The sequence below is a fragment of the Gopherus flavomarginatus genome, chromosome 4 (genome assembly GCF_025201925.1).
Source record: "Gopherus flavomarginatus isolate rGopFla2 chromosome 4, rGopFla2.mat.asm, whole genome shotgun sequence".
In the NCBI taxonomy this organism is placed as follows: Eukaryota; Metazoa; Chordata; order Testudines; family Testudinidae; genus Gopherus; species Gopherus flavomarginatus.
In genome coordinates this window covers 111,958,342-111,982,866 of record NC_066620.1, presented here as the reverse complement: position 1 = coordinate 111,982,866, position 24,525 = coordinate 111,958,342, and the positions used below count along the sequence as shown (strand labels likewise).

Below are 24,525 nucleotides of genomic sequence, written 5' to 3'. Positions count from 1 at the left end.
GAGAACAGTCTAGATCCATCCTCTTTGGAACCCCCTTTTAGGCAGTTGAAAGCAGCTATCAAATCTCCCCTCACTCTTCTCTTCTGCAGACTAAACAATTCCAGTTCCCTCAGCTTCTCCTCATAAGTCATGTGCTCCAGCCCCCTAATCATTTTTGTTGCCCTCTGCTGGGCTCTTTCCAATTTTTCCACATCCTTCTCGTAGTGTGGGGTCCAAAACTGGACACAGTACTCCAGATGAGGCCTCACCAATGCCGAATAGAGCTGAATAACCATGTCTCTCCATCTGCCAGCAATGCCCCTAATTATACAGCCCAAAATATCGTTAGCCTTCTTGGCAACAAGGGCACACTGTCGACTCATATTCAGCTTCTCCTCCACTGTAACCCCTAGGTCCTTTTCTGCAGAACTACTGCCTAGCTATTCGGTCCCTAGTCTGTAGCAGTGCGTAGGATTCATCCATCCTAAGTGCAGGACTCTACACTTGTCCTTGTTGAACCCCATCAGCTTTCTTTTGGCCCAATCCTCTAATTTGTCTAGGTCCCTCTGTATCCTATCCCTACCCTCAAACGTATCTACCACCAGGGTTGCCCAGAGGGGGGGCAAGTGGGGCAATTTGCCCCAGGCCCTGGGCCCCACAGGGACCCCGCAAGCCCTGGCTGAGAATCCCTTCCCTGGCTGGAGGCACCTTTTTAATTTTTACTCATCTGGCGGCAGTCCAGGTCTTCGACGGCACTTTGGCGGCGGGTCTTTCAGTGCTGCAGAAGACGCGGAGCGAGTGAAGGACCTGCCGCCACCACCGCTGAAGACACGCCGCCGCCCAGGGAACACAAGTGTCGCAGCGAGTGGCCCCTTTTTTTACGTCTGTGCCCCCGCTTGGCCTCAGGCACCCTGAATCCTCTGGACAGCCCTGTCTACCACTCCTCCCAGTTTAGTGTCATCTGAAAACTTGCTGAGGGTGCAGTGCACGCCATCTTCCAGATCATTAATGAAAATATTGAACAAAACCAGCCACAGGACTGACCCTTTGGGCACTCCGCTTGATATCAGCTGCCAACTAGACATGGAGCCATTGATCACTACCCGTTGAGCCCGACGATCTAACCAGCATTCTATCCACTTCATAGTCCATTCATCCAGCCCATACTTCTTTAGCTTGCTGGCAAGAATACTGTGGGAGACCGTATCAAAAGCTTTGCTAAGGTCAAGGAATAACGTCCACTGCTTTCCCCTCATCCACAGAGCCAGTTATCTCATCCTAGAAGACAATTAGGTTAGTCAGGCATGACTTGCCGTTGGTGAATCCATGCTGACTGTTTCGGATCACTTTCCACTCCTCTAAGTGCTTCAGAATTAATTCCATGAAGACCTGCTCTATAATTTTTCCAGGGACTGAGGTGAGGCTGACTGGCCTGTAGTTCCCCGGATCTTCCTTCTTCCCTTTTTTAAATGCGAGCACTACATTAGCCTTTTCCCAGTTATCCGGAACCTCCCCCGATCCCCATGAGTTTTCACAGATAATGGCCAATGGCTCTGCAATCACATCCGCCAACTCCTTTAGCACCCTCGGATGCAGCGCATCCAGCCCCGTGGACTTGTGCTTGCCAGTTTTTCTAAATAGTGCTGAACCACTTCTCTCTCCATAGAGGGCTGGTCACCTCCTCCCTATGCTGTGCTGCCTAGTGCAGTAGTCTGGGAGCTGACCTTGTTCGTGAAAACAGATGCAAAAAAATCATTGAGTACATTAGCTTTTTCCATATCCTCTGTCACTAGGTTGCCTCCCTCATTCAGTAAGGGGACTATACTTCCCTTAACCTTCTCGCAGGTGGGGAGCGAGCCTGTTGTACATGAGGAAGGAGGCCAGGGTGGGTGAAGGTGGAGGATGATGGTAAGGTTGCCAAATTTGGTTGGACATATTCCTGGCGGATTCATCAGATTACATAATCTTTAATTAAAGATTAATCATTGAATATTAGGGTTAGAAGGGACCTCAAGAGGTCATCTAGTCCAAGCCCCTGCTCAAAGCTGGACCAATCCCCAACTAAATCATCCCAGTCTTTAACTTTAATTCCTGGAGACTCCAGGACAATCCTGAAGATTTGGCAACCCTAGACCTAGATGACAGTGCAAGAGCAAAACAGGGGACAGGTGATGAAGCCAGGCACGTGATGTTAAGCCCTTATCAGGGGCCCAGAAAGGACTGCGGACGGGACTCAGCCTTGCCTGTTGCCCCTGACAACAGCCCCTCTGCGGCCCCTCCTGGAGCCAGGCAGCGTCCTGCCCAAACCAAACATGGCGGCGCCGCGCCCTCAGTCCCGCCCCTTCGCTGGGCCGGGCGCTTCCAGAGCGGCCCCACGTGTCTGTGTGTGCGCGCGCGCAGCGGGGCTAGCGCGAGGGGGACTCGCTTCTCCCAGCCGGGCCACCCGGTTCCGCTGCCATGAGCGGGGCTGACGGGGGCGCTCGGCGCTCCCAGGCCTTCCGGCTGCCGGGGCGACACGGCTACGCGGTGGAGTTCTCGCCCTACCTGCCCGGGCGCCTGGCCTGCGCCGCCGCCCAGTACTACGGCATCGCCGGTGAGGGCGGGGCCGCGCTTCCCCCCGTGTTACCCTCCCTGGGGGCTTGTCCGCAACCCCCTCCTCGGGGGCTCTCCGTCTCTCCCACCCTCGCTTCTTGCGGGGCGGGGCTGCAGCCCCAGCTCCCTCCCCGGCCGGGAGCCCTTGCGCCCCCTCCCCCTGAGCCTGCAGGGACACCCGCTGTAGCCCTGCGGGACCCTGGTGCCTGTGCTGGGTCGGGGGCAATGTCAGTCCCTGCCAAGCTCTGGGGCGTCAGAATGTCTCTGCTCCCCCCCAGCCCCTTCTGTAACGCTCCCTGCTCTGCCTCCCGTACAGTGTGCGATCTGCTTCGCGTTACACCTTGCATGGGCTGGGCTGATCTTTGCAAACATACATACACATCTGGTCACTTCCATGCGCAAAAGTATGTTTGGGGCCTGTGGTACTGGGCAGTGGTGTTTATCTCCGCCCCTTGCTTTGAGTCCTTTGGCAACTTTGACTCCCGAGGAATCTTAAACGTTTCTTTCCCCGTCCTCGGTGCTGCTTCCAAAGACTGCGTTGCTGCTGCACCTGCCTCTGGAGTGCAACTACTGCTTAGACCATTCAATTCTCAGTACGCTTTGTCTTTTTTTTCTCTCTTGCCTCAGTAGGGAGAGAAAGGGGGGAAGATGAGAGACTGCTCATGTTATCAGGCATGTGAAATATGCACTAGGATCTTTTGACCTGTAAGGTGCTGAGCTGAAGAGTTACCACATTCTCACTTCAGTTTTGCTGTTTGGAGGAAGCAAAAGTCTATGGTTACATAGGCTACAAATATTTTATAAATATGTATAAAATGTAGGCTGCTACTGATTTGGGGGTTTTCTGATTCTAGTTAAAGGGATACTGTCATCTTTAAACTTGTGTATTGCAAACAAACACATTTATTCTGCTAATATGACATTAGGTTATTGAAAGTCAGTAACTTTGAAAGTCTGTCAGGGATGGTATTTGGTCCTGCTGTGACAGGACTTGTACAAGTATCTGCTGGCGTTACCTTTTTTGGCTTTTCAAACTTTGTTTATCAGTTGAATTATATTCTGAACCGTTTGCTTAAGAATTTTATGGTGTTTACGGGCAGAAGGTCCTACAAATGATAACTTGCAATGTCTAATAAAAATGGGTGCTTCATAAATAGTGTTTTAAAATAACATGTAATGTTTTCCTGTACAGAAAATACAGTACAGAAAAATAAACATCACTGTTAAAATATAATAAAAATAAAATGCTGTTTGTTTTCATTAACCTAGCCCATAACGTCAATTAGATACAGAAGGAATGTACTGTATCTACAATAAGCCAGCCTAAGCCACAATCCTGCAAATACTTAAGGAAACACGTACGTTTAGTCACATAACTGGGCCTACTTATGCATGGGGTAGTTATGCAGGTATTCCTTCACAGGTTTGGGACTGATGGGCCCAGTCTTCATATCTTGAAGTCATTTGATGTTTTGCTGTTTTACTTAAATGGAAGTAGCATAACTGGGACTACTTTGCTTGCAGAAAAAAAATAAGACTATTAGCTGAAGCCACTGAGATATAACTACGGCATAGCAGTGAAGGGAAGACCATCTCTATAATAGTTTAGTCTCACATGGTCTGTAATAGGTTGGTCTAATTTCAGTTGCTGGGTGACTTGGTGATCTGGTCTTAAACTCTAACTCTTTCATTCTAAATTTCCTTGCTGGAATTAAATTTCTCTTCTAGGAGAGAAATGGTCTGCTTAAGAGAAAAGCAAAGCAAATCTTTTCCATTTAACCAGGCATAACAACATGAACCACTGGAAAAAAGTATAAACACTGCATTGATCGGTGGAGATAGGTGGCCCATTAATGCTTGCAATAACATGCACAAAACTCAGAAAAAAACATATTTATAATAAAATATGTTGTGGCAACTAGTGTTTAGCAAACCAAAGGAACTGCTTTTGAACAGAAAATAGCTTATTAAAGTAGTAAAGGGGAGGCATTGATGTCAGCCTTGTGTAAGATTTTTTTTTTTAGTTGATTTGATGTCAAAAAAGGTGAGAGAAGCCTTCTTGCACATTCACATGTCTGCATTTGTACATGCAAACTGGACATTATGTTGATAACTAGGCATTTAGATGTTTAAGTACTTATTTGTACAGTATGTACCTACTTTGAAAACTTGGCCTTAGCTGGCTGATTGAAGAACAGTTCTTAGACAATCATTTTGCATGTATGGATCCATGGTGGTAACACTTAGCATTATGGCACCTAACTTTTAGGCACCTAGAAAATCATAGGAACACCACTGATCTGCAAAGCAGAATTAGATACCTAGGCTTCCTATAGAGTGAATGGTGAGAGGGACATTCCTAAGAATGTGATCCACAAAATCAGCATGCCAGGCAGGGAAGTGCCTAAGATAGCTAATGGAAGATGCCAAGGAGAGGTGTGTGTGTTACGTCCCACTCCTCTTATGGTGATAGGTGCCTATTTCTGCTTGTGATCTATCAACAGGAGCCTGCCACATGGAGTCAGACAGCTTAGGCACTCCTTGTAAAATGAGTTTGTTGTCTGCGTTGCTCCGTTCATAACAGTGCTTTGATCGCTGAGCTATGGGCAATTCTGATGTGGGGCTCCCTCAATATCTCTTGTTGAAGCTGTTCCACTGTGGGTAGGGTGACCAGATGTCCTGATTTTAAAGTGACAGTCCTGATATTTGGGGCTTTCTCCTATATAAGCTCCTATAACCCCCTACCCAGGTCCCAGTTTTTCACACTTGCTGTCTAGTCACCCTAACTGTGGGTAAATCATTAAATAGTCTTTGGGCTACAGGGGTTGAGAGTGTGAATGACTTCTTAGCCTGGTGATTAGGGCACCCACCTGGGAGGTGAGATGCCCAGAGTCCAGTCCCATTGCTTCCAATAATTCTTCCATTATTTATCCACAGTGTAACAGCTTCAACAGGAAATATTGAGGTTATCGGACAGACTGTTTTTTCATTAATCAGCTTTTTATTTCTAATTATTTTAAGTGGCACTTGTTTTTCTGTATTTGCTGTACAGAAAAACAACGTTGTATAGAAACTATCTACAAAGTAACTGTATTTATATATATTAGACACTGCAAGTTATCATTTGTAGGACCTTCTACCTGTAAACAGTAACAATAGAATTCTCAGGGCAGATGAACAGTTTCGAATGTAATTTAATCACTAACCAAAGTAAAGTTTGGAAAACCCAAAATGTAATGCCAGCAGCTACTTTTGCATGTGAGTGACCTGACTCATACAAATAGCTCAACTGAGTTCAATAGGTGTACTTATGTACATAAAACTACTCATATGTCATATCAGAATATCCTGTAGCTCAGTGGTTAAAACACCCTTCTGAGTGGTCGGAGACCACTATTCAGATCTTTAACTTGGGTGTCTCACAACCCAGGTGAGGGCTTTTAACCACTGAGTTAAAAGTTATAGCTAGGGCCCTACCAAATTCACGGCCGTTAAAAATGCATCATGGACTGAAATCTGCTCTTTTGTGTGCTTTTACCCTATACTATATAGATTTCATGGGGGAGACCAGCGTTTCTCAAATGGGGGGTCCTGACCCAAAAGGGAATTGCGGGAGTGGGGGGTGTCACTGTATAGCTATTCTTACTTTCATGGTGCTTTCAGAGCTGGGTGACCAGAGAGCGGCGACTGTTAGCCAGGCGCTCAGCTCTGAAGGCAGCACCCTGCCAGCACCAGTGCAGAAATAAGGCTGGCAGTACCATCCCATCCCACCCTTACTTCTGCTCTGTTGCCTTCAGAGCTGGTGGCTGGAGCATGGTGGCTGCTGACTGAGGGCTTAGCTCTGCAGGCAACAGCGCAGAAGTGAAGATGGCCATACCATACCATACCATGGCATCCTTCCTTCTGTGCGGTTGCTGGCAGTAGCGCTGCCTTCAGAGCTGGGCTCCCAGACAGTAGCCACCGCTCTCCAGCTGCCCAGCTCTGAAGGCAGCGCCGCCAACAGCAGCAGCAGCACAGAAGTAAGGGTAGCAGTACCGCCACCCCCGCTACAATAACCTTATGACTCCCCATCCCCACAACTCCTTATTGGGTCAGGAACCCTACAATTATAATGCCCTGAAATTTCAGATTTAAATGGCTGAAATCATGAAATTTAAATTTTTTTAAATCCCATGACTGAAATTGACAAAAATGGACCTTGAATTTGATACGGCCCTAGTTATAAGGTGAGCACCAGCAATATCTACACCTCTTTCCAGCCAGATTTTGAATGGGCTGCAGTCTTATAGGTGTGCTCAGAGGCCATCTGTTGGATCAGGCCCCATACATGATACAGGTGGCAGCATGCATGTCTTCCCTCAGTTTGTGATTCACTGTGAAGCTTAGGCAGATGATAAATGTCCAGATGCCTAGAGAGAGGCAGTAATGCATATGTTCAGAGGCAGAAACTTAGGCACATGGGAACTTTTTTACCTTGAAAACATAGGAGTCAGGTTAGTTTAGGAGCCTACAAGGCACACTAGGAGTTTTGTGCACTGCCGTGGAACCAAAACTGGGACTTAGGCACCTTAAACCTGAGGCTTGGTCTACACGGGGGGATTGCTCTAAGTTACGCAACTTCAGCTATGTGAATAATGTAGCTGAAGTCGACATACTTAGATCAACTTTCCGTGGTGTCTTCATCGCGGTGAGTCAACTGCTGCCACTGTCCCATCGACTCTGCCTGCGTCTCTCCCCGAGCTGGTATATAGGAGTTGACAGGAGAGAGCTGGAGGATCGATTTACTGCATCTAGACTAGACACAATAAATCGACCCCCGCTGGATCGATTGCTGTCCACCAGTCAGGCAGGTAGTGAAGACATACCTTGAGACTTAAGTACCTTTGTGGATCCCACCCATAATGGTTAATCTTCACAGTGTGCAATTCATGGTATTCAAAATACGTTTTTGGTCTGTAAGTGCAATACCTCTATTCTCCAGACTTTTTATTCCTTTTTTTTTCCTAATGTAAGCCTCCAATTTATGAATACAGCACAGTTGTTTACTTATCTTTGTTTTATTGTTTATAACACATATAATAAAGGGAAAAATTATATGCAGAGTGAGCGTTAGGTGGTCTTATTGTAAACCAAAATAGCTCATATATTTTTATATCTTCAAAGTCTGTCCTGTTAAGAAGTTTTTGTTCTATCCAAACATATTGTTTAATTCATAAGTTGCTTACATATTGTCAACATAGCCCAAAACATTTACTGATTTCCTCCATTTTTTGCTTCTGTTTCATACAAAGACCATTTATATTGCTACTTTTTAATGAGACAGTAAGTTGCAGATTCTACATCTGTCCCAGACTCCCTGACAATTTTTCCCAGATTGTCCTATATTTACAAAATATTTTCTCCCTCTCTTGGGAAAGACCCTCTCAAACAGAGGAAAACTGACTATACAGAGGCAAGAGTGAGTGTGACTAGAATTAAATAGTAAAATATACAAAATAAATTGGATGAAAAAATTATAAGTACTCTTAGCAACTGCCTTCACGGGCACATTCTAGCACCCATGGGGAGCTCTGTTGGATCTCTGTGCTGTGCTTATTACAAGATCGTAGCGTTACAGCTTTCTGTAAGAACAGCATGTTTAATAATATTCAGATAGAAATGTGATACTTTTTTTTCCACTTTGATAGTATCCCTGTCATATGGAAGTGTTTTATCTGAATTCCATTTCCTTAGAATCAAATACCCTACATTTCTTAGTTCACCCATAATAAGATTAATTCTTATCACATTTTTCTGTAGTATTATCCCTAGTATATTATAAAAGGATCTATATAATCCCATACTGATGTGTGTTTGCAACATAAGGGTTATTCAAAAGAAAATAGAAAAATGCTTGCAATGAGTTGTCCCTATTCCCCATTTTGCTGTTAGAAGTATCAAAAACTGACACACATGAAGTAGCAGAAGGCCATAAATAGAGCCAAAGAAGCTATTTATAAGCACAGCTAATTGCGTGGGTCCCTCTATCAGATTCAGGTGCCTTCCATTTTTGCACTGTAGTATAAACCATCACAGTGCATCATAGTTTCCAGTGGATTAAAAAAATTGGCTCTGTTGTACTGTGCTGTTCTTAATTTTTCAGGTTGTGGAACTTTGGCAGTGCTGGAACAAAATGAAGCTGGGATTTGTCTTTTCAGAAGGTAACAATTTTAAACGTTTTTAATGGGTAGTATTTGTTATAGAACCGTTAGTGGATATTTTGGTATTTCTATTAGTAATAAATAATGACTGTATGATATATTCAGTTTACACCTCCATTACTTAGGTACAAAGATCTGGTAATATTATCTGTCTTAAAATATTAAACGGTATTTTTAAAGTTGACACCATCCTTAAAGTAAGCCATTTAGGGGCAGCAGAGTGGTGCAAGTTAAAAGCAGTGTCTCTGGCCTAGCTTATTGTTGCATGTTGAATCTTGCTGCCCTTGCATTGCTGCTTGGACCCAAAACTTTTCACTGAATGGGTTTGAATGAAGCGGGAACCTGTGGAAACTAAACTTTGTAGGTGTTTCCCTATTGAGCTTTTCTGAGGAATGGTAATACCTCTGGTAGTTTTATTTGGGCTGTCTCCTCTCACAGCTCAAGAATGCCCCACCTAAAAAGTTGTGGTGCTCTGATTGTAAAAGAAGTCTTGACACAACTTGAAACATAAAGCTGACCATTTGGACTTATCTGAGATGAGAGTTTAAATAGAAATATAATAAATTACCTTACTCTTGGATACCGACAGATATTGTTTCAGTTGGTAATTAGATAGCAGGCTACTTATAGCAGTTAAATATTGTACTGCTACTGCTAGGTATAGTAGTATAGTAATAAGTTAATATTACTGATTCAGTAATGAAAGTACTTTCTATCCCCTTATTGCTTACAGTGGGAGGCCCTATGTTCCTTTTTTAAACCTTGGAGGATTGCTCCAGGTTTACCCCTCCCACCCTGGAGAGACTGAATTACAATCAGTATCCTTATGGATAAAAAGAACTGAATGGGACTCTTCTAATCCCTTAATGATGTTTTGCTGTCAATCAGAGTGGTCACTATAGATCAATGAGTGGCATGCCCTTCCTTCAGTTCAATAGAAGTAGAGATTGACTTGGATATTTTATTATCTCTGTTAGTGATAAATAATAGCTCTATGATATATCCAAGTTGGCAATACATCTGTAGCACTCCCATTTGCTCAGGAAGGTTAGGATGGAAATCAGACCTCAGTCTCTATATAAAAGGTGATGGTCTTTGGCTCTCTTGTGCTGACCTGTTGTAACATAAATTTTTAAAAACTTTCAAGGTATCAGAATTTCTTCTAAAAAGATTCTTTAGAAAGTCAAACATACAAATAAATATTTTCAGAATATGGTAAATTAAAGAATGTGTTGATTAATCTTTGAATATACTCCAACCAGCTATACAGTCATTTCTCATAGATGAATATCTTGATTGCCTTGGTTTAGTTTTGACTGGAATGATGGCCTGTTTGATGTGACGTGGAGTGAGAACAATGAACACGTGCTGGTGACTTCTAGTGGGGATGGATCTCTGCAGATCTGGGACACTGCTAACCCCACAGGTCCACTGCAAGTCTATAAAGAGCACACTCAGGAGGTAAAAGAGGCAAACTTCAAAATGTTAATGGCCTACTTTTTTTTACTACTTGGATTATTAAAGGGCTCACTTGCAGAATCACTACTGGAAAGTGTTTTTTCTTTGCTTGGGGCTATAGCATGAATTTACAGCTTCAAGACTGTTGAACATGAGGTAAATTACATATTGTGTTTATAATAGATGACATTTGGTCACATAAAATTAATATTTGTTAGAAATATTTCAAAGACTTTATTCTTGATTCCTCCAAGATTAGGTTGGGGTACTCATTCAGTAGAATGCAGCATTGAATAGGCCAGGTCTCAACTAGAAGGATGGTGTCTGCAGCAATGATACCATGAAAGGTGTAAAGTGAGACATTATGCAGATCCTCAGGACTCTCTTCATAGGGTGGGAAGAGACAAGATCCTTCAAATATCTGTGAGGCCCTAGTCTCAGAATAGTTATTTGTGCCCTTTAAGCATAAAAAGGAATCCTAAATCTATTAATATAACGTGCCTAACCTGAATTTATTTGTGTGTATACACATCTCAAGGTTATAAAGAAGGAGGAAGTAGCATCTATTTAAAGTTGGAAGCTTTCTCCCTCTCTACTTATCACTGAGAGTGAATATAAATTATTCCTGTTTTTACAAACCATTTTACCTCATTGTGTTTTTAGGCTGTCTGTTACTCTTTTAATTATTTGGTTCTCAAAATGGGGAATAGGCGGAATAACTGTAACCTCTGTATTTTTGGCATGTCACAACCCTGAAGTAAAAGCACATAGGAAGGAAAAGTTACGTAACTCTGTGAACTCAGCCTGCAGAAAGGAGTGCTAGACTGCTAAGGGGAACCTGTTCAAAGTGATATAATGTACTTTAGGTGGGAGAGGCAGATAATTGAAAATCTTTCTAAGGGACCTTTTTCAAAAGAGGTGACCCAGAATGGGTCCTGTTGTGTTAACTGGGCCTATAAATGTACCCTAATTGCAAGCTCATCTTTAAAAGTGACTGAAAATTCATGAGACTATAAAAAATGTTGATGGGGGAGAAAAGTGCAAAAGCAGGACATAGTGCACTAATGCAGTCTAACAAAAGACCTGCTGATATAACTCAAGGATTGTGTTAAGATCATGCTTGGTAAACAAGAGAAGTGTGGAACTGGAAATCAGTGAATCAAAATTGCTGTATTGGAAATTAGGCCTCATTGATGGACAAAATAATGAAGGGATGGGCTATTCCACCATCATTCCCTTTTAGATTCCTGAAAAAGGGACTTTGGGGGCAGGGGAAGCTAATGGACTGCCGTGCTGCCTGACTGAAAGATGAGAGATGGGGAACGGCCAAGCTTCACCATCATGGCAGCCACTCCACTGTTTCCTGGGACCCCAAACCTTTATTCTCATCCCGAAAGGTGGCCTGACAATACTGGGCCAAGAGAGGCACCCAGATAACAGTGCTACCTCTACTGGCTCCAGCTGAATCCCAAACACCACTTGAGATATGAGAGTTTGTGTCCTTTTCCTTCCTTATCTTATTTCTTCTCTTTCCTATCTCTCTGCTTTTTTATTTCTCTCTAATAACACTCTTGCGTAGCCAACCAGGACAGCATATTTTGCAACACTGCTGTAAGCCTGTGACCAGAAAGAGGCAACTTAAAGCAATCACCTAAACAGCCCAACACTTGTTCAAGTTTGCCAGATCTTAAAGTGGCTGAGATGACCATGTGCTGTACCTGTGTTTTTTCCAGTAATGAGGTTGCAAGTGAAAACATCAGAGGCAAAAGCTGCATTTTTCTATCTTTACTATTCTTTTCTCTCCCCTTTGTGTATGTGTGTTTTGTCATCTTATGAAACGGGATCAGACTTTAACAGCTCCAGCCATCTCAAGTAACTTCTTCTCTTTTCCCCAAAAATAGTTATTACCATCTTTGATACCATCTAAAATCCTGTCAATCAAGGGGTGTATTCCTCTGCAAAACCTCTCTGCAGATAAAGTAAAGGGAACAAGGGATGTTGTTAAAATGAAAGCCTTATTTAATACGTTTCATTTCAAATGCTTTAGCTTTTTCTTTCTTTTCTGTGTCTCTGATAAAAGGTTAAAAGGATTTTTAATGATGTTTGCCATGGGATTAAGCAGGCTGAGATCTTCGCATGTGAACCTCCAAATCTTGCTTAAAACAGTTTAATGTTGGACAGTGACTGGGTTATGTTACACCTTTAACTCTTTGGGTCCATATAGTCCATCTGAATTAATACAACAGGCCCAAATGCACAAGATTTCAGGCCCACTGTTTAAATGGAAAAATTGTGACTAGCCTGGATCTTCATATTGGTCTGACTAACCTTACATTACATCTACTGACAAAATTAAGACTGAATTGAATGTTCTTAAAGACTAACAGATTAATTTGGGCATAAACTTTCGGGGGTAAAAAACCCACTTCTTCAGATGCATGACTCCATGCATCTGAAGAAGTGGGGTTTTTACCCACGAAAGCTTATACCCAAATAAATCTGTTAGTCTTTAAGGTACCACTGGACTCCTCGGTTTTTTTGTGGATACAGATTAACACAACTATCTTTCTGATAGTTGAATTTTCTTAAAAATAAAATACTACAATATCGGAATTTGTTTCATATTTAGTAACATAAATTGGTATGTATTTATAAATATTTATACCTGATGTAGCTGTACTGGGGGGGGAATTTTTCTGAGGTGCAGAAATCATTAGCTTGTGTGGTTCACCTCTTTTTGCAAGGCTGAAACTCCTATGAATGATTGCCTGTTAGTTCTCGTAAAGATGAGGAATTATTTTCTTGCAGATCTGAAGCAGTATGGTGTTCAAAGACCAGCATTGACTTTAAGTGGGTTTTGCTGACCAGTGATTTCTTAAAAACTATCTGTCAGGGGTTACAGCCAATTTCATTGCAGCTGTCTTCGCCAAGAATAGTATTGATCATTGTAATTTTCCTATATAGTGTGTGTAGAGAGCATAAACTAGTCATTAGTGGCCAGGATTAGGAAGAAATTTTCCACTATGGGCAGATTATTTTATAATTGTACTGTATGCCACTTTAGAAACATCTGGAACCGATTGCTGTTGATCAGCTTGCAGGTCAAGTTTAAGATGTGACTGACATGAATGATGGACAGTATTCAGCAGCCATTAGCAGTGTTGCATTTCACTTCACAGCAAGGAGAGCTAACATGTTTTTACATCCAGGAAATACCAGTATCCATTTGCTGTTGATGTATGTTTTAAGTGTGATAGAGTATGTCCAGTATAAACTGAAGTAGAGAAGAGAGGGTCAGAGCAGGAGACAAGGCAGTGTTTCAAACTATCAGCTTGGAATGACTCCCTGGGTAACGGCAATATTTGTTGCAGTGGCAGGGTCAGGCTGAAAAAGCTGCAAGAGGGAGCAATGTGTCAAGTCTCTTAAGTAATACAGGTTTAAATAATGATTTGAATGGCACTACCATGGATTAAAGCATGGAACTCTGCTGTCTTGCTTCGGGGAAATCCAGACTGTTGATGTATGTCCATCTCTATATAAAAAAGTAATTGACTAAGTGTGTTATCTTTCAGCACAATTTCTAAAAATTGAGGAAATCTCCAGTTAAGCAACACTATCATCCACACCAACCGCTGTGCATTGGCTTTACCATTCAAATGCACTCAGATTCCTAGCTTGACACTGAGCTCCCTTTCACTTTGAGCATACAGCCACCTACAATACTCATATCCAGTTATGCATTAATAAATGAACAACTTTAACACCAACAAAGAATCCTGTGGCACCTTATAGACTAACAGACTTTTTGGAGCATGAGTGAATACCCACTTTGTCGGATGCAGCACTTTGAGACCAAGATTAAATATATACTACCCATATATTTTCTACTCTAAGTAATCTGAGGATGGAGTTATGATTGTGCATGTGAGCAGAGGGGCCGACTTTCTATTGTCCATCACTGGAGATTTTTAAGAGCAGGTTAGACAAACACCTGTCAGGAATGATCTAGATAATTAGTCCTGCCACGAGCGCAGGGAACTGGACTAGATGACCTCTCGAAGTTCCTTCCAGTTCTATGATTCTATGTGCCGGGGGTAGGGGGTGTTTCATACCCGGCCCAGGCCCCACCCCCACCCCACCTCTTCCTGCCCCATTCCATCTTCTTCCCCCCAGTGCCTCCTGCGCACTGTGGAACAGCTGATTGCGGCAGGTGGGAGGCGCTGGGAGGGAGGAGGAGGCGCTGATCAGCAGGGCCTGCCGGCGGATGGGAAGCACTGAGGGGAGGGGGAGGAGGAGGAGCTGATCGGGGAGGCTGTGGGTGGGTATTGGAGCACCCACAGAGTTGGCGCCTATGCATGCAAGTGTGATTGAGGAACTGGATGTGTATATTGTGGGTGGGTGTATAATGAAAGTGAAAGGGAATTAGTTGTGGTACTAAACCCAAAGAAATTTCAACTTTTTGCTGACTAGGGATGTAGTTTTACGTAAGAACAGCTATTCTGGGTCAGACTAATGATCCATCTAACCCAATATCTTGTCTTCTGATGGTGCTGGATGCTCCAGAGGGAATGAACAAAACCGGACAATTATCAAGTGATCCATCCCTTGTTGTCCAGTCCCAGCTTCTGGCAGTTTGAGGTTTAGGGACACGCAGAGTGTGGGGTTGCATCCCTGACCATCCTAGTTAATAGGCATTGATGGACCTATCCTCCAGGAACCTGGATATAAACTTTAGATATGTTTGTCTCTTTCTGGTATGAAACTTGGCTAGTATCACATACTAACGCCTCTGTATAGGTTAAAGTGGAATATTATGAGATTCAGCTATCAGATGTGGAAAGAGGTATCCTTATTTAGCCAAGGAAGAGGTGACTTGGGCTTTGAATGGTATCCTTGTAGTGGGCTATCTGCAGATCTCATCATTTGAGGAAATATTCTGTATAAAATATGATGATGAGAAATGTGGAGATAGGAACCTATCTATATATGACTCTAGTGTATGGTATTTATTCACAAAATGGAGAATTAAAGTATCAGTGCTGTCCCAATAGGTCTGTTTTATTTGCCCCTCCCTGCCGCCTCCTCTTTTCCATCAGTATTCTTATAACATCCTTCTTGGGTTTTGTTTTACTTTTTTGAAAGCTGACAAATTGGGGTGAGTTGTGGTTGAAGCACATAGGGATCTGTAGTATAATCACAGTCTATAACCTTAACAGCCTCAGCAACATTAGTAAGTGCTTCTGGTTGGTGAGAACATTTAAGTGTTTGTGAGTTCATAACTAAGGTTTTGTGTAGTAATGTGAGGGGAGTGGATGTGTTGTGTGTACTGTATTCCTATATCTGTTGGAGGCAGAAAGAAATTCCTTGTGATGAGGAGTCAATTGTCAGTGGAAACATGCTGTGGGGGCATTAGAGTACAGTTGAGAAATGGGTTATAATTTGGGATTTTCCTGCTTTTTAGGGTTTTTGAGTGAATATTGCATGTAACCTATCCTACAAGTTCTTGTTTGTGATGTGTGTTTAATATTAAAAGGATGATTTAATTTTTGGGGAGAAAATACCTCTCTATAGCATAGTATCGTGTATGTTCTCGCTTTTCAAAATCTAAGCAATCATAAGTAGAATCAGAATTAAGACAAAAATGTGGGCTCTCTGATTGTATCCATTTGCTTAGCAGATAGAGCCAGAATTTATTACATTAGTTCAGTTGAACAGATATTGTGGCTTAGAGCAGTGCTTCTCAAGCTATCTGATGTGGGGGACTGGCAGTTTTTTTTTCCAGTGTGCCAGAGACCGGTGATATTATTATTCTATTCGACGCTCTTATGAGGAAACTCACCGCGGACCGGCAGCCGATGGCTCACGGATCGGCACCAGTCTGCAGACCACCACTTTGAGAAGCACTGGCTTAGAGCAGTGGTTTTCAAACTGCTTGTCACAACCTAGTACTGGGTCGCGGAATGTAAGGCACTGGGTCATGGCGGCTCTGGTCAGCACTGCCAACTGGGCCATTAAAAGTCCCACCAGCCATGCTTCCCGGCTAAGGCAGACTAGTTCCTACCTGTTCTGACACCCTCTGCGTCCCGGAAACGGCCAGCAGCAGGTCTGGCTCCTAGGTTTGGGGGGGGCTCTGCCCCTGCCCTGAGCAGTGTCTCTGCACTCCTATTGGCTGGGAGTCAGAGGCAGTCAACCATGGGTTAGAAAGACAGTGCAGGACATATGGGCTGTGTCTGACTCTGAGATATGGAAAAATTGGATCAGTTCTTGTAAGTGGTGCACTAAGAGAGACCAGATCTTATTAGGAGTATAATTAATATTTTCTGGTAAACACGGATAGACAATGCTTTTAAATATGACTGATTGCCTTCTTAATCCATTTCTGATACTTTTAATAAATGCTGCCATTGAGTTTTATAATGTTTTAATGGTGAGATTGACAGGGATCAACTTCATCTTCCAAATAAGATTCAGTCTTCCCACTTCAAGAAGTGTAAACAATTTTAATGTAAATTCAGATCTTTATTATCAGTGTTGTTGCCCTTTCAGCCAATTACTGCACCTCATGAATAACCAGAACTAAATTAATTCACTGATTTACTCCAATGGGGTTGAAATCTCATTGGAATGCCTATTTGGTTAAGGTTTTACTCTCCTCTTCTCCTTAGCTGATATGTATCAGCTATTAATGGACATACACAAATGAGCATTAAGACTGAAAACTGTTATCTGGAAATTCTGAAAGTTAGGGTTTCTGCTGCATTCTTATTCCTGCCTCCATTGCTCAATCCAGTAACTGCTGAGGCAGCAGTAACTGTGTGTGTGCAGGGGGAGAGTGGGGAGTTGGATATAGAACTGATCCAGGCTTGGTGGTCGCTTCCCCCATCTCTGCTTTATCCACTACTTAGATCCCCCACATGGCCACAATGGCCTCTTGGGGGGTACCCAGGGCCGGCTCCAGGCACCAGCGTAGGAAGCAGGTACTTGGGGCGGCCAATTCAAAGGGGCGGCATTCCATCTGGTTTCTGGGAGGCACGTCCAGGTCTTCAGTGGCAATTCAGTGGCGGTTCCTTCATTCCCTCTCTTCCTGTTTGAGCTGCTGCCGAAGAGGAAGAGAGGGAGGAGCTGCCGCTGAAGAAGTGGCGCGATTTAGCTGTCGCTGAAGTGCGCTGCTCGTCGTCTTTCCCCCCCCCCCACTTGGGGCAGCAGAAAAGCTGGAGCTGGCCCTGGGGGCACCATATAGGACAGGAGCTCCCCAATCTATCCAGTGCAGAGTCACAACCACCAGGAGGCAGGCAGACAGATAGGCAGCTGCCATGGCTGGAAGTAGCACATCTCCCTTTTGCAGAGGCTTAGGGCTTGTCTATGTGGAAGTAGAGCAAGAACTGAGAGAGATTTAAAGGGGATTTCAGTGCAAACAGTCACCGCTGTGAGCAAGAGTCAGGCTTAGCACAGGAACAAGGGGCTGAGCAGGATTTTCTTGAACAGAGGGATGGGAAAGACTGGGACTGCCTGGGCAAGGAAACTGTTATAAGGCATGTGCACAAGGCAGGCAAATTAAGATTGTGTATTCAACCTTAATTGCAGCATTTCCTAGTTTTTTGGGTGCTTGGCTTTGCAACTTGAACTTTCTTCTAATGTAGTTTTTTATATATAACATGAGAGAGAAGAGTTTCAGAGGTATGAAATTCTACATAATGAGTTCAACTTTTAGATTTCTCTATTAAACATACCAATAAGTTTCCAAACAGGCCAACTATAAGGTTCTGTTTCACTTTCTGTATATAAAAAATGAGAGATTTTTGAATTCTTGAACGATATGTCTACACTGCAATTAAAAATGTATTGCTGGCCTGTGCCAATTGACTGGGGCTTGTGGCTAAAGGTCTTTTAATTGTGGGGTACACATTCTTCTTTGGGCTCCAACTCGGGCACTGGGACCCTGTGAGGTGGGAGGGTCCCAGAGACCAGACTGGAGTCCAGGTTGGAACGTCTCTCCCACAATTAAATAGCCCCTTAGCCCGAGCCCCGTAAGCCTGAGTCAGCTGGCCTGGGCCAGGTGTGGGTTTTTAATTGCAGTGTAGAGATACGCTAAGAAGTGGCTAATGAATCTTTTCACAACAAATAACGCAATTCAAACTTGTTTCCTCATTAGTCCTAGTTTTAAAAGGAGTTGTTGCTGGGTATCTGTATATGACAAAAAGCAGAACTCATAAAGAAAAACTGTTTGAAATGTTAAATTTAATTTTCTGCACAGTTAAGTGGCTTCATGAATGCTCTTTAGTGCCAGATATGCACATTTCCAGCTGATTGTGATACAAACTAAAAATCCAGGTATGCTTTATGAAACTCTGGCTAGGCAGAGTATCAAAATTGGATGTTTATGCCGTTCTAAACTAAGCTGTTGTAATATTTATAGGTTTACAGTGTTGACTGGAGCCAAACTAGAGGAGAACAGGTAGTGGTGTCTGGTTCATGGGATCAAACTGCCAAACTGGTATGTCTGTTTTTGACAGAAGGTCAGCACTGTTATTTGTTTTGGAACTTGCAGTTCTTAATTTGTGTTGAGAAACGGTGTCCTCTCTTATGCAGTTTTCTGCCCCTTCTGCTTTCCTCTTTACTTAAACTGATGCTGTCATTTTTTTTTAATTTGGCTTGCTGCATTGCCCTTCATATCTGTTGGGTTCTTTCAATGTGTGTTAAAGGGAAGAGCCTGCAGTCCACCATGACATAGAATTCCCAAAGAAATCCCTGGGAGATTTTGGGCTAAACTAATTGTAAGATGGGGCCTTTAGACAGATACGTTTTTAACTTTCGTTTCTAATGAATATAGAAGCATGCATGCCTGTTAGCCCCAAAATATCTAAATAGCAGAAAGACCAGACACATTTCAAAGGATAATTGAAATATTTTCAGTTTTGTTGGGTGCCCAGATACTGTTTGATGGACACAGTAAAATATTATATTTATATCTATCTATAATATAAAAATATTGAGAGATTCTGGTCTCTTTGCATAAATTTTTTTAGTGTCTCTGTGAATGCATATGTGAAAACCTCTTCTTTTTATTGTACAGAAACCCCAGTAGAATGAAAGTATACATTTTAATAGCCTTCTTGGAAAGTTGTGTTTAGCCCAAAATAAATAATTGATTTAAATATTGCTATGTTCCATCTGCAGACTTTTGTTTTTCATTTTATTTAGTGGGACCCAACTGTGGGGCGGTCATTATGCACTTTTAAAGGCCACGAAGGCATCATTTACAGCACTATATGGTCTCCGCACATCCCAGGCTGTTTTGCATCTGCCTCAGGTAAATATTATAGTAAAATGGCATTCACGTCAAAAGAGCCTGCATTGTATTGAATTATTTCTCACTTTGTCCAGCAGATGGTGATGTGTATCATATTTTAAAAAATGGAGAAAGAAAAGAGAAACTTAGAGCCATGGAACGGATTTGTAGGTTCTGTTGTGATCCTTAAATCATTTCTCTTGGTTTCTCAACTGGGATCAGCAGTTATCTAGCACTTGCTTCACTTCAGTGATCCTGAGGCAGCTTTTCACACTATTGCATTTATGCAACTCCCCTTCCTACTCATAATTTTTTGTTTTTGGCTGCTAAGATGTGCTTTTGCTTTCTTGTATATTCTGACATATCTTTAAAAGACAGTCTCCAAAACCATGGTAGCAGTAGACCATTCGCCCTAAAGTATGAGACCTCCGTTTAAGATACACGGTATAATATACTACTATGTATTGCTGTGCCCTGTCCTCAGGGAAGAAAATCAGCAATTTTACTTTTTCTGCCTCCTGTCAGTTTTGTAGATCCTGCTGACTAATACAAAAAAAAAATGCGTTGGATCTCTTTGGGGCCAAATGAAGGACTGCAAAGTGATAAAATTAAAAACCTGCAGCTGGCCCAGGCCCCGTGGGAGGGTCCCAGAGCTCGGGCCCAGGCTGGAACATCTACTCTGCAATTAAATAGTCCCTTAGCCTGAGCCTGCTGGCACAGGCCAACTGTGGGTTTTTAATTGCAGTGTAGACATACCCAGAGTCGTCATATGAAAGAAACTGATGCACTCAGAATACTGTTAAATCTCCCTCTTTATATCCAAATAAAATATGATGTTCTACTGAATAAATTAACTCCATCAATGAACTTGAATTAAAAGCAGAGCGTTTTATACAGAGAAGTATCCTTCATTTTTTTTTATTATTTTAAATCTTTACAAAATGGCTTTACAATGGTAGACATAATGGAGCTTTTCATGCCGTTAGTAATGACACATCCATTGCTATTCTGTCCAGTAAATGAACAACTCTGATGGTTTCTTGCTCTTAAGTCCAAATGGCATTTCCTAAAGCATCTCAGACGGTGCATTTTCAAGGTGATCACTTCACTTTTTGGGTGGTTAAAGGTATTTTGCCCTTACATTCAGGATAGAGGATGGTGTTGGAACTAGCTGATGTCTACTGTGGCACTAGGTCTTCTCCAGTTGTGGTGGTAATGGAGACTAGGAGACGGGGGTCCTCATTTTAGATTTTCAGGATCCTCAAAATTAATAACAGAAATAAAAGGTCAATAAACTTTGTTTCACTAGGAACTAATGCTGGCCTGAAAACTTGTCACACAGAAATTTTGACCAGAATAGGGATGGAAAAGAATATTTGAACTTTCTCCTCTGCCTGTTTTCTGGACCCCTTCTCTCTCCCCTTCCCACCCCTTCTTCAGCTTCATCCAGAAGAGTGCTGAAATGCTTTAGATGATTCATTTGTGTGATGCACACTCACACACACCATGAAGTTTCAGAATTTTAAGCCAGAAATTAGTTTCATTTCCCCAGTGTCTGTTGCTTTTTACCCGTTAGGAAAATGGTGATCTCTATGATTAACAATTTACTTATTCCACAATTTAAACAAAAGTTTAGTCCTGATACAAACTTAATTAACTTTGAAATGTTTTGATAAGCATTTGGCACTGCTATGGAAATAGATGGAGGACAACTATTGTGCATTTCTTTTCCTCTGCGTTTCAGTCCTCTTGGGGGGCAAAGTGAAAATAAATTTGTTCTTATCTAGTCTCCTTTTGTGAATGCTGGGGGGTGGGGGGGAAGGAAGGTTCACTACTCAAACAAGGCCCTGGGCTGGACCGGTGAGTTTGTTCCAGATCTATATTGAGACTATCTTGAGTCCTATATGAGCTGCCTGAGAAAGCGGGAACTATTCTATATTTGGCTCAAGCTGATATTGTGAGTTCCTTGGTTCTAGGGATGATGTATTCATTTTCAATGTATTATTTTTCTTTTAAGAAAATGGGGGAGGAGAAGGAAAGAAGGGAATCCTTTGCCATGCTGAAATGTAAGCCAAATGAAAAAAGGAATGAATGCTACCTGAGAAATATGTAGTTTGATTAAAAGTCCTCAAATTAAGTAAGTCATATCAATGTGCAGCAAGATTCAACTGGTGTGGAGCGGACAGGAAAATGGAGTATGTCTGGCTGGTATTACAGTTACATTAACTTTTATTTAGTAGCTAATACACTTGCACTTCACATTTTGAAAGATGTTAGGCACTTCAGAATGTTGCTATTGTTGTGTGCAATGGTTTGTACTCAAGCTGGTTATTTGATTGTCTCTTACCTGTTGTTTGAAAATATTAACAAACAGGAGCTGTTAATTCAATGTGTAAATAAATTCTGTTCTCATGTCAATAGCAGTTTCTGAGCTGATAAAGTAAGCTGGGAGATCAGGTGGACGTGCTGCATCAACTCAGGGGCCCAATAAATGTCTGGCTGACATCGAAAGACCTGTCATGTGGAAAATGTGATTAAAGACATGACATAAATAACAACGGCCTAATGGCTAAAAGGGTTTAATGACTCATTGTGTCGTTTGTCCAGAAGCTCTCTCTTTCTACCTGGAGAACAAAGTGATGACTAGCACATAAAGAAGGTGCCGAATGCAGACATCATTAGCTTGTAGCCAAATGTAAATCAGTTCAGCGCAATGACCCTCAACCACTGCAGCGCTATAGATCGTGCCAGGTTCTTTTAGTTCACTATAGAATCATCCTTTATAGAGTCAACAAATTCTTATTGTCCTTTAAATTTGCCAGCAAGAGGAACTAACAAGTTTTTTTCTAATTACGTAAGAGTGATGCTGTCCAGTACTGCAAAGCATTGGTAACTTGGAAGTGAAGAGTCTGTTCTGTACTGGACAAAGCTCAGCAAGTCTTAGCATAATAGCTAAGTTTTATCTTCTACGACTTCAATTTTAATGCTGTCATTGCATTTATTGGGTAGGGTAAGCACTGACTGTTTTCATTACAGTTTTAACAGGTCATGAGTGCAAGGGAAAGAAAAGATTGTCTCAAGTAGTGTGTGCTCTGCGAGATTCTCCCTCATTCAACATGGTTTTAGCTCCATTTATTGTAGTCTTTCCTCAAGGAGTCATTTTGCAAACGCAGGATTGAAAGTGCTCTAGTGCTGTGAGAAGGGTTTGGTCTTTACTGTGGAATTTGCATACATTGAGAGAGAAGGTTTGGAACTGCAGCTTTTCTGGTTTGAGTAAACAAACAAATTCAGTCTGCATACTTTGTAAACGACTGTGTTCAGCACACTTTATGTATGAGAGAGTGACAGTGTTATTACCCTGCATCTGACGAAGTGGGTATTCACCCACAAAAGCTTATGCTCCAATACTTCTGTTAGTCTATAAGGTGCCAGAGAACTCTTTGTCGCTTTTTACAGATCCAGACTAACACGGCTACCCCATTATTACCCTTGTATGCCATCTGTGACTGCATTGTTCTTGTCACCAAAGAGTATGGATGGGGTGTCTGGGTTTGAGATTTACCTTTCTGAAAATGTTAACATCTCTTACTAGAATCTTTGAAAACATTTTTTACTAACCAGATTGTGTAACCCAGAGGATCCCAAACTCTGCTTTCAGAGAGCAGGCTGGTTACATGGTGTTGGCTTTGCTTCTTTTCAGCATCTAAGCCAGGGCTGGGCAAACTTTTTGGCCCAAGGGCCACATCAGTGTATAGAAATTGTATGGCAGGCCATGAATGCTCATGAAATTGGGGTTGGGGTGCAGCAGATAGTGAGGGCTCTGGCTGGGGATTCAGCTCCAGGATGGGGCTAGAATTGAGAAGTTCAGGGTGCGTGAGGGGGCTCCGGGTTGGGACAGGGGAGTGGAGTGCAGGGTGAGGGGTCAGGGCTCTAGAGTGGGGCTGGGGATGTGGGGTTTGGGTTGTAGGATGGTGCTCTGGGCTGGGACCGATGGGTCAGGACCGCGGGTGGAGGGCTCAGGGGTGCAGGCTTGGGGCAACGCTTACCTCAAGTGGCTCCCGGAAGCAGCGGCATGTCCCCCCTCTGGCTTCTACGCGGAGGCACAACCAGGCAGCTCCACTGCGCTCTGCCCTGTCCGCAGGCACCGCCTCTGCAGCTCCCATTGGCTGTGGTTCCCAGCCAATGGGAGCTGCGTGAACGGTGCTTGGAGTGGGGGCAGCATGTGGAGTGGAGCCCCCTGGCTGCCCCTACACGTAGGACCCGGAAAGGGGACATGCTGCTGCTTCCGGGAGCTGCGTGGAGCGACCCCAGACCTTGCTCCCTAGTGGGAGCTCAAGGACCGGATTTTAAACGGCTGGCGGGCTGGATGCGGCCTGTGGGCTGTAGTTTGCCCTCCTCAGTCTAAGCTAGCATTAAAAGTTAAAATATGTAATACACTTCAATGCAAATAATTGTTGTAGTATGTTATGATTGCAAAAAGGGGATGATAAAGTTCTGAGTGATCATGAATGAAAGGGGAGTGGTCTGCAAGATAATTTCTCTGTTAACATGTGGTTTACACTGTGAATATATCTGGACCCAATTTTGTCTTGCTAAGCCATCACATTCTTCAGTCTTCAGGTGTTTCTATCAAGAAAGGAGATGTAATAACAATCAGATTTTGCTTTTTTTCTGTCCCAGAAGTGGCTTCCCAAGGCAAAACAACCCTTGGACAACCACATTTAAATATATTTGAGTTTACCCAGTTTCCAACAAAACCAAAGTGTGACTCTCATACTTGTGATGATGGGAAGTGAGACAGAGATAAGTTCCTGAGTAGGTATATATTGATGCTGTTATATTATATTGAAAATGCGGCCTTCTGCTCATAAAATTAGTGCTTTTTTTCTTTACTTCCTAGAAGTGCCTTGTGTTCATTTATAGGCATTTAATGTGCTAAATATAAACACAAATATTGCCACTAAGTACCTTGAATATTTGTATGGTATTTGGAGATTGAAAACTTTT

The 24,525-nt window shown here is 42.7% G+C and overlaps 1 protein-coding gene across 2 annotated transcripts in view; it reads left to right on the top strand.

Annotated features, from left to right (window-relative positions):
* Positions 1-2,395: 2,395 nt before the first annotated feature.
* PEX7 (peroxisomal biogenesis factor 7) overlaps positions 2,396-24,525 on the top strand; it is a 78,015-nt gene continuing 55,885 nt past the window's right edge. The window contains exons 1-5 of one of the 2 annotated variants that reach the window (XM_050949838.1): positions 2,396-2,572; positions 8,714-8,771; positions 10,082-10,232; positions 18,646-18,723; positions 19,431-19,539. In XM_050949838.1, coding sequence (XP_050805795.1) covers positions 2,437-2,572; positions 8,714-8,771; positions 10,082-10,232; positions 18,646-18,723; positions 19,431-19,539 — 532 coding nt within the window. In that variant the 5' untranslated portion in view covers positions 2,396-2,436. The remainder of the gene's footprint in view (positions 2,573-8,713; positions 8,772-10,081; positions 10,233-18,645; positions 18,724-19,430; positions 19,540-24,525) is intronic. The other variant, XM_050949839.1, reaches the window with a different exon arrangement.